Raw genomic sequence first — 11412 nt, forward strand, 5'->3', positions numbered from 1 at the left:
TGAGGTGTGTAAAATTTTCTTTAAAGTTCAATTGTTTGTTAGATATTATTTTATAAAAAATAAAGTATATACAGTATTAATGGATTTGTAAAGGGGAATAATAAAAACAAATCGAGTGTATATGTGAATGACGAAAGAGATCCTGATACCTTTAATTATTGATCTTTGAGCTTCATTCTCAATGTAACTTTGAATTGGGTAATCGGACTTCCAACCTATCTCTACTCTTTTTAGATAGAATTTATTGTTTTTACAAAATGAGTCAGGACCACGGGGACCGAGACCCTATATTTATAGGTGAGATACTTTATCAGTATCTGTTCCACATTAGTTGTCAAAATATTTTGATAATTGATTTAGAAAATTAAATCAGGAAATGAATGATTCGGTAAATCGTAAACTGACTATATTTAGAAAATTCATACTTATTACATATTGATTTGTGATCAAATACAGTCAGCGAGATAATGCAAAATCAAATTGAATGATGTTGTACTATTACTAGAAATATTCTAATATTCTCCCACTTGATCAGTATTTAGATTTACCACTTAAACTCAACATTCCTCATTACATAATAAACATATAAATCATAGCGATTAAGTTCTTATTATATGACGAGTATTATTTTCCATATATAATGATATATTCAGTACATAACAGTATTTTTTATGTAGTAATGTACTTAAGCGAATAAATTTTAAACATTATGTTTATTCTGGTCCTCTAAAATTTTCTTAAATAAAAATTAAGATGTGCATAAATATAAGAAAATATCAAAATAAGAATTTCATTAATAATAATTTTATTTGTACAAATTACATATAAAGGAACCAAGTCCCATGTTCTCTATCATCCTTGAATTTATGAGATGACAAGCCTTTTGTCATAGGATCGACAATCATCAATTCAGTGGTAATGTGTTGAATGACCACTTTATTTTCTTTGATACGCTCTCTAATAGTTAGTACTTAATGTCGATGTGCTTGTTTTGACTTCTACTTTTGTTGTTCTTAGCCAAGAAAACAACAGTTGAATTGTCATAGAACATTCTTAATGACATTGATATGGAATCAACAACTCTAAGACCTGAAATTAAACTCTTTATCCATACATCATGTCATGTAGCCTCAAAACATGAAACGAACTCAGCCTCTATAGTAGAAGTCACTATCAAGGTTTGTTTGTTACTCCTCCATGACACAGCTCCACCAGCAAACATAAACACGTAACTAGATAATGATATTTACATGAAACATATAACTAGCAAAATCTAAATTTGAGTAGCCAACTACTTTTAGATTATCGGGTTCGTTTTAACATAAGTTTGTAATCCTTAGTATCCTGAAGGTACTACAAAAGCTAGTCACCCAGGCATGAATCTAGAACATCAACAAATTGCGACCATTGAATGCAAATAGTTACAACAACATGGTTTAATAGAGTCAACTTCCTCGCCATGTGTATATCATGTATTTTATGTTAATAATCGATCAGAGCAAGTTCAAGAAAAGCAAAGGTTGGTCATCAACTACAAGCCCCTAAATGAGTTCTTAGCAGATGATAAATTTCCAATACCAAATAATAATTTATTGTTTGCCAATTTATCCAAAGCCCATATTTTTTTGAAATTCGATCTAAAAGCGGAATTTTGGCAATTAGGCATCAAACCAAATGACTGGCCCATAACAGCCTTTTGCATTCTAAATCATCATTTTCAATGGATCGTCCTGCCTTTTAGGCTCAAAACTGCCCCTTCTTTATTCCAAAAGGCTATGACCAAGGTATATGGCTCGATATTGGAAAAAGACTCTCATCTATATTGATGATATTTTACTATTGTCTCCTGATGAAAAAGCCCATCAATCGTTATTGGCCCAATTTGCTTCTATCACTAAAGCCCATGGTATCATGTTGTTTGAAAAGAAAATGATTATTGGACAGACGCAAATAGAATTCTTTAGGATGAAATTATCCAAAGGACAATATAAAAGCCCAACCATATATAGCCCATGAACTACTTAAATTTTTAGATGAAAATCTCACGAAAGTTCAGGTCCAACAATTCTTGGGCATCATCAATTATTTGAGAATTTATTCCCCGAATTTCTATACTGACATGACTACTCAGTAATATACTCAAGAAGAATAGTCCATAATGGTTACATAACCAAATTGTAGCAGTCAAAAGGTAAAAGAAATCACACAACATCTACCACCTTTATAGATTCCCTCTGACGTAACATGCGTTCTTCAAACAGATGTCACTGACCAACATTGGGGTGTTGTCCTTTTCGAGCAAGATGCGCAAGAGAAAAGACGAATATGTGGATATAAGAGTGAATTGGCCCAAAAGTCAATAAATAATGTATTTTACTCCATCCAATGGTCTAGTTGTTGTTGATACCTTAAAATCGTATCGGGTTCGGGTACGCTCATACTCGATTCTTCTCTATAAATAGAACATTACTCCTTCATGCGAACGGATAGAGATTGGATTTCTTGGGAAAAAGAACTAATAATTAGGGTTCTTTAACTAGAGTATAAATACTTGTAAAAAAATACTTTGGAGCTTTTATATCTTAATAATATTAACTCGTGAACTAAAATTCGTTAACACTCAAATCACGTAAAAATTTGAGTCTCTTTATCTTTAATTTATACTTTTTTTAAGCTTATTTGTTTGTATTATCAGTTTCTGAAAATTTGGGTAAACAGAAAAAGGAAAAATATTTTATTTCTATTATTTATTAACGTAAAAAGGTGAAAAATATTTAATTTACATCAATTTATTAACTATTATTCATTACATTACTAATTTCACCATAAATTGAATAAAATATGATGGAAGGATTACGTAATTTTTTAAAATTATATTTTAAGAAGTATTATTAATAAGTTATATATTATAGGAGCGCAACTTAAAAGTGTAAAAATTCACAGGATAAAAATAATAATTATTTGAAAAAAATTAAAACTATCTAAGCTAATTAGAAGAATTTCTCTAAAAAGAGTGGTTCGTGTACAGGGATGGCAATTATACCCGCGGGTTCGGGTACCCGCGGGTACGGGGGTAGACTTTCGGGGGCGGGGGCGGGTATGGGTTTAAAGATTCATACTCGAGTTGGAAACGGGACGGGGGCGGGGGAATAGATAGCCGCCCCGAACTCGCCCCGATATGATATATGTATATATTTAAATTTTAAAATCATAACTACTACAATTAAAATAACTTCATGCTTTAGGCTTTTTATTGATTATACATTTTTTTTTACTATACACATTATTCCACTTAAGTTTATTGTTTTATTAAGTTTTTTTGATTATTTTTTTTAATTCTCTTTAAGATATTATTTTTTTTTTTCAAAAATATATATGTAATGGGTACCCGATGGGGATCCTTCACTCCGTCGGGTAATACCCACCCCGCCCCCGCTTTAATTTAAACGGGTATTAGGACGAGTATGGAGTGAATTTAAGAAGCGGGTATGGGGGTGGGGAGCAATCCCCGCACCCGCCCCGCCCCGCCCCGTTTATATCCCTATTCGTGTATTTATACCTTTGCCAAAACCCTTTTTCTCCCTATTGCTGCCGCTTTCAGGAGAGGACCTTCTAGATCCGACCCGATTGTTACATTCGGATCCGGTTTTACCCACTTATGCTTCCCATCTTCGTTATCTGCTACCCAAAAACTCACTTTCTCTAGGTAAAACCCTAGCTTTGGTTACGATCGCTTCGCCATGGGAGACTTAAACGATGCTTTCCTACGCAACCAAAACGCCGCCGTTCAGGCCCGGACCAAGGCGCAGAACCGTGCGAACGTTCTTCAACTCAAACTGGTTCGTTTCTATCCCGATTATTTATTTATTTATTTTAGGGTCTGCAGTTTTCTCTTATTCGATTTTGTAACCCTATCTTTGGATTTAGAACACGAATCTGTAATTTGATTCTGGTATGAAATGCAAGGATTTGACCTGTTATAGATGTATTAAGGGTTTTTGTTATAATTTTGTTGATCGAGGTTTGAATTATTATTTTTTGGGTGCAGATTGGCCAGAGTCATCCCACTGGTCTTACTAACAATCTTTTGAAGCTCTTTGAGCCTCGACCGCCATTGGAGTTTAAGCCACCTCCAGAGAAAAGGAAGTGCCCGCCATTAACAGGTTTTCAAAATTTTATGCAGCTTGTTGCTTACGTTTGAGTTTTAATTTAATTTTTGTTGAAGTTAATTTTTATTATTTTCGGTCATGAAGGGATTGCACAATTCGTCAGTAAGTTTGCAGAGCCTGAAGATCCTGAGTACGCTCCGCCTGTTAAAGAGGGTGAAACTCCGGTAAGATATTCACTTGATCAATTTAGTTTGTTGTCTTTCAAATATTTTGGTGTTAATTTATTCTGCAACTGTACCAGAAATCTGGAGAAACACAACTCATAGCCTTTAATTTAACTTATGAGCTCAGTCAACGATTAGAAACAATGATAAACAAGGATCACTAATTGTACTTTTTTCTTTTCTTTTTTTTTCTGACATGTTTGGATCAATTCAGACTCAAAGAAGGGCTAGAATACACCAGCTAAGACTTGAAAAGGGTGCAGCAAAGGCTGCTGAGGAGCTAGAGAAATGTAATGGAACCACCTTCTTTTACTTCTAGTAATGATATAGATCCTTAATGATATTTTGATATTGTTGTTCTTGTTTCTGATCTGTTTCTTTTATGCAGATGATCCAAATAATGACCCGAACATTTCTGGAGATCCATACAAGACTTTGTTTGTGGCCAGGCTTGTAAGAATACTAAGAAACTTTATTTTTTAGACTTGTGTTTTCCACTAGTGGAGTATGCTGAAGATGAGTGTTGCTTGTTTGCCCTTGCAGAATTATGAGTCAACTGAGAGCAGAATCAAAAGGGAGTTTGACGTTTATGGGCCTATCAAGCGGGTAGGTATTTTGAGCATCCCCACGGGGTTCGGTAAGAGGTTCAGTTGTGTTAAGCCTGCTCCCTTTTTGGCTATTAAAAAATCCCTTAATATTCATTAAATTAAAAATTTAACCACAACAAATAAAAAGTTTCAAAGATCCCAAATTCTTTAGCGTCTGTTTTTACTCCAAATGAGAACCACATTATTGTTGCTGTAGCATTGGTATGGTACTTATAAAATTATGTGAAAATATGGATTTCAAGCTTATATGTGTTGGATTTTGAAATTGTTAAACTTTGGATGGAAGATAGTTAAGTATCTTTGACATAGTTCTACCATAAGTGGAGTGTCGATATGAGATTCTAATACAGGTGTCAATGCCAATATGCTGATATTTCCTTGCGGGCTTGTCTCAATTAACCTTCTCCTTCCTTAGCCTCTCTCGTAAGTTTTGTTTAGAGATTTTGGAATGAGTGTTTCTAGGACTTGTGTTGGTTTTAAGTTTTAAACTTTAAGAAATATCCCTGGTAAGGGGGGAACTATTCTGTAAATGGTCTTTTGGTTTTCTACGAACACAATTCCAAAGATGGTGGATCATCCTGCGCAAGCAAAGCTGAAACCTTTTAAGTTGAGAAGAGCAGTGATGCATTGTGCCATTTGGCCTTGTTTCAAGCAACAAAAAGAGATCGACAACTTCTATTATTTTTCCTGCACTGGGTAAAACATCTAGGGAGTACTAGTTTCTTCTCCTCTTTTTGAATTTTAATACATACATTTTTTTGCTGCTAAAAGTTTTACTTTTGACCTCAAAGGCTCACAAATAATATCAGCCATCAAGATTACCTGGTATTTCTTATAGCCTCTACATTTTTAAATTATTTGAAAACAAAAATTCCCTGGTAAGGGGAGGTTAATTGTTCAACAACTGGTAAATTGGCCACATTAAAGCCAGTTTTTCTACAACTCTACCCGGTGATGATGCATCTTGCGATGGGAAGCCTATGATTTAAAGGTGAGCACGGCTAATGAGGCATAGTGCCTGTCTGCCGTGCCATTTAGGATTTAACTTTTCAAGCTTCTGTAGGATGTTGCTTAGTTTTAGATGTTCGATTAGTATATAGGTATAGATTTTGTTTCCTAGTCCGTTTTATTTTGGGTCTTACGAATTTCTCTTTTCTGGTTTATTCATTATTTTCTTCTTGAGTGTTCAGGTTCGTTTAGTTAATGACACAGAGACAAATAAGCCAAAAGGTTATGGCTTTATTGAGTACATGCATACAAGGGACATGAAAGGTTTGTTTATTTTTTTTACATTTCTTGATTTTTTTTAATCTGATATATATTGTACGTGACATCAAATTCTTGCAATACACAGCTGCTTATAAACAAGCTGATGGAAGGAAGATTGAAGGTAGAAGAGTGCTTGTTGATGTAGAACGTGGTAGAACTGTACCAAACTGGCGACCTCGCCGATTGGGTGGTGGGCTTGGAACTACAAGGGTTGGAGGTGAAGAAGTAAATCAGAGATATTCTGGGAGGTAAACAAATAAATATACAATAGTATCTGCAGCCACACTCCATGTTGTTGTCCATAGCCTTTTTTCTTTTAATTCAAGTAAAATTCAATTTTTTATGTAGTTGTTGGACTTCTTTCTGTTGATCAATGTGTATTTTTAATATATTTTCACATAGACCCTGTTATATTTCCCACTTATAATATATTGCTCAGAGAACCTGTTATGTTTGCCACTTATAAAATTTTATATTGCACAGAGAGCAAGGTCAACCAGGAGGAGGACGACCTAGGTCTGAGGAGCCTAGGGTTAGAGAAGATCGCCATGGAGACCGGTAAGTACATTTTCGCAGGTTTTTTTTTCTTCTATAATTATCCTTGAGCTTTATCATTTGCTCGTAGTTCATATGTAACATCAAGCTCCCAGAAATCTTGTGCTTTTTTACAGAATCTTTTAACAATATTATTCCAGGGATAGAGAAAAATCTCGTGAAAGGGTAAGGGATAAAGAGAGAGAACGAGAGAAGTCCCGTGACCGCTCCCCTGAACGTGCTCATGAAAGATCTAGGGATCGTGATCACAGAGAGGATAGACATCACAGAGACCGTGATAGGAATAGGGACAAGGATAGAGATAAAGAAAGAGAACGTGGTCGCGATCGTGATCGAACCCGTGATCGTGAAAGAGGACGAGACCGTGGCCGTGACTACGAGCGTGATCGTGATAGAGAACGCGATCGTCCCCGAGAAAGGGAGAGGGATTACGAAGTTGTGGACCCTGACCATGACCGTGGTCATTCTCGTGATAGGGAGCCTGAATATGATCGCGTCGAGTCAAAGCATGACAGAGATCGACATGGTGAAAAAGATAGGGACTATGACACCACAGCACCAGATGAAGATGGGGGCTGGTATGAACAACCAGAGCATGGCAGTAGGCTCTCAAGTCGTGATCGTGACCGATCACGTGACCGTGATCCTGAGCAGTATGATCATTATGATAATAACCGTGGGCCGTATGACCGGATGGATGTCCAGGGGGAACACGATCGTTATGAGCAATATCCTGATCATGATCATGACCGATATGGTCGAGTGGAGGAGTATGAACGAGCTGCATCTGAGTCACATGAAAGAGAGAAATCTCGTGATGCAGACCGCGATTATCAGCGTACTGATAGGTCCGTTTCACGAGAGTACTAGGATTGGAAGTGGTCCCTAAAGTACGAGTACCAAGACTGGAAGTGAAGGTACCCCTCCCAGATTTCCAGTCTGCATGCTTTTCAGTTTATGTAAACTTCAAATTGCATGTTTCTGGAAGTGGAGATTATATTTTGTGTTCTAATAATTTTGTGACGGAGCTTCTTATGGATACTAGCTTATATTTTTAAGATTGGTAGACTTGTGTAATTGACTTTTGTTGGCTTATGTGGGATATTGTGTTTAGGGTGTAAGCAGGGGGACCAAATTATTTTATTGGTTTGAACTTTCAAGGTCTTACTAGTTTTGTGCTTGAATTACATCTTTCTTTTGTTCATTCATGTCTAGCACAAAGAAAAAAATCTAGTTTATAAAACACACATATATATATATATATTTATCCATCTAATGAGGTATATTTGTGTGCTACCTACTACAACAAGGACAACAAGGTTAATTTTCTTTCACAGTGATCTTGGTTGCTATAGGAAAAACCAGGGGTTTTGCTCTGTTTTGGTAACTCCAACAGGTAGAGAGTAGAGGATTCTTTGCTTTCTTTCTTTCTTTTTTTTTCCCCCTCTTTAATGAAAGGGGCTTCCATTATAAGACAACACAAATTACAAAGGAAAAGGTTAGTCTGCAAAAACAGCAGGACTCAACAACAGAGGGGTACATCCCTATTCCACATAGCACAAGCTTTAGATTCTAAAGCAGTTTTGGCTAAAATATGAACAGCAGCATAATTGACTTCTCGCAATAGAATGACAAACAGCTTGTAGAATAAGGTGGTGTATATCATTAATAACAACCTTAGCTCATGACGAAGAAGAAGACCAGCTTTAATAACATGAAGTTCAGCATCCACGTTTATTTTAAAAGTCCCTTGGTTGTGGTGACTCTCACCTCCCTATTAGATAGATTTTCGAGAAGAGCAAGACTAGTTAGTATTTTGGTAATCATGCAAGAACTTGTGACATTTAATGCTTGGTTTTGTTATTTATTTTCGATTTAAAAATTAAGTCAATAAATGTAAAAAATTAATAAGATGGCGAAATATAATAAATTAACTGATAAAAATTATAATACATTTACTACATATTAATTTTTTAAAATAATATATATTAAATTAAGTTATATAATTTTTTTAATATCGCATATTAATATATTATATAACAAAAACGAATAAATGTATTAGATTATTAAATATATACAATAATATTTGATATATTGTATCATTAAAAACTAATATACTGTAGTAATAAAATTAAATACTACAAAAAAATTATAACAATATTAAATTAATACTCAATATATACATCACACTAACAAAATTATATATAACGCTATTAAAATATATATACATACCAAAAAATTTATATATAATCATTGTATAAACAAAATAGAAATTAAATATCATCTTAAATAAATGATATACTATACACAAAAAAAAACCATATACCATATAACAAAACATATACATACCTACAATAAAAATAAAACAAAATAATATAATATTGTTAAAAAAAAATTGTATATACCATATTAACAAAAATTATATATAACCATAAAATAATTAATGTATCACATTTATATATAATAAAATAAAAATTAAATATGCATTATCTAAAATAATATACTATACAATAAAAAACTTATATATCATATAACAAAACACATATATCTTACAATAGAAATATATATAATAATAACAAATAAAAATAAAAATATATAGTATACTAATAAAATTATATGTCATGTCAACAAAAATTCAATAGAAAATAGAAATTAAATATTATTAGGCTATTTTTAGCCTACGTTTCGGGTCACTTTTTATATTTATTTTTCTTCTTTGTTATTATTTTTGGAATGAAATTACACTTGTTTTTTTTTTTTTTGGTTTCAGGTTTCACATTTGGAATATATAAATTGATCAAATTTTGAAAAATAATGATATATAAAATAGAGAAGATTTTGCAAGAAAATAAAGCTGAAATTTTAAGCTTAAATTCAACTATGTTTTGATCATATTTTGGAAAAAGCCAAAGCACAAAATTTTTAGATCTCTTTTTTCTCTTTCCAACGCCTCTTGAATCAACTCATTTGGAGTTCGTATGTGAAAGTTATGTACATTTTACTGAGAGATACTAAAGCTGACAATTTGCTTCAGTAGTCGCGACTACCATTTTCTACAGTCACGACCTTTTTTCATGGTCGCGACTATGGAGTTTAGGCAGAAAACTTATTTTTTAAGACTAGCCTGTGGTCGCGACTAGACTTTAGGTAGTCGCGACTATGGGCTAAAGACGAGATTTTTGGCCAATTTTGTAATTTCACCATTTGAAGATAATTGTATTATTTTTTATGTCTTTATGTTAATTTTTGTTTCAATTTTTATGGATTTGAACATGAATTTTTTGAACTAAATTCCCAATTTAGGGATATGATGAATGTTATATGATGTTTCTTTGATTTAGTTAGTGTGATTATTAGTTTCTCTTTCCTATATTGTGTGATTTATTCTTATTTGTTTTAATTACATATTTTAGACTGACCATCTTAAATATGATTTATGATCCTAATATGAAATCTAAGAAGTGAATATTAGAAATGCTCTAATTAGACAAACATAAGTTTTGATGTAAAACGAGAGTATTTACATAGCTTATGTAATTTTTAGATTCTAAATTTAATACAAGTTATATGTTAATTTACTTCAGAGATACAAATAGATAATATCATAATATATGATTTAGGACCTTAATGATCTAAGAAGGGTTATGGTTAATTTGATAATCTGTCATTACCAAAAGGGAGAGAATTAATAATTAACATTAACAATTGGTAAACTGAACTAACAAGATCATATTCCTAAAATTACATTTTTTTTTTATTTTCTTGATTTTCAATTTTTAGTTATTTAGTTATTCAACTTTATTATCGATTCTACCAAATAAAAATAAGAATTCAATTGTTTGGTACTTAGCTACAGTCCTCGTGGGAACGATCTCACTTACATGAGTATTACTTGTTAAAACGATACGTATACTTGCATGTTGGATTTACCACAATAAGTTTTTTAAAGAAATATATACCGTATAACAAAAAATACATATATCATTTACCAAAATATATTTACTAACAATAATAATAAAATATATATTACTAATATATATGTATACTATACTAATCAAATTATGTACTATAATTCAAATATATATATCATGACAACAAAATTATATACCACCATTATATATAATCAAATGGAAACTAATTAAATATTATTTCAAATAATTAATATATTATACAATTAAAATATATAAAAATAATAATTAAATATATGTAACATATACCAATAAAATTATATACATACATTAAAATATTTATATTATACTAACAAGAATATATACTACTATTATACATAGCAAAATAATAAATAAATATCATATAAGAATAGTAATATATCATAGAACAAAATAAAAATATAATGTACAATAAAATCTATATATATACCAACAACCCATAAAAAATCGACATAACTTTATAATAAAAGAAATTTTAATAAAACTAATAAAGATATATCATGATCTTTAAGTAATTTGATTCTAATTCTAAAACAAATATGGAAGAAAAATTATTTTTTTTATGTGGCAAAAGACCATATAAATAATAAATAGGGTAAAGGGGTCATTTCTCTAATAGTTTTGAAATAAAAACATTTGCTTACATAGTGCTTTAATTTGGGATCATTTACTATAATTTCCCATTTATTTTTAGTATTTT

At 32.0% G+C, this 11412-nt stretch overlaps 1 protein-coding gene across 1 annotated transcript; it reads left to right on the forward strand.

Moving 5' to 3' along the window:
- Positions 1-3571: 3571 nt before the first annotated feature.
- Positions 3572-7969, forward strand: LOC115714413 (U1 small nuclear ribonucleoprotein 70 kDa). Its single transcript, XM_030643112.2, has 10 exons — positions 3572-3839; positions 4049-4163; positions 4254-4333; positions 4548-4623; positions 4722-4786; positions 4877-4939; positions 6132-6213; positions 6296-6458; positions 6694-6768; positions 6906-7969. Exons 1-10 carry the CDS (start codon positions 3741-3743, stop codon positions 7633-7635), a joined length of 1548 nt encoding a protein of 515 aa, XP_030498972.2. The 5' UTR covers positions 3572-3740; the 3' UTR covers positions 7636-7969.
- The last annotated feature ends 3443 nt before the right edge of the window (positions 7970-11412 follow it).

Source organism: Cannabis sativa, chromosome 4, assembly GCF_029168945.1.
Source record: "Cannabis sativa cultivar Pink pepper isolate KNU-18-1 chromosome 4, ASM2916894v1, whole genome shotgun sequence".
NCBI lineage: Eukaryota > Viridiplantae > Streptophyta > Magnoliopsida > Rosales > Cannabaceae > Cannabis > Cannabis sativa.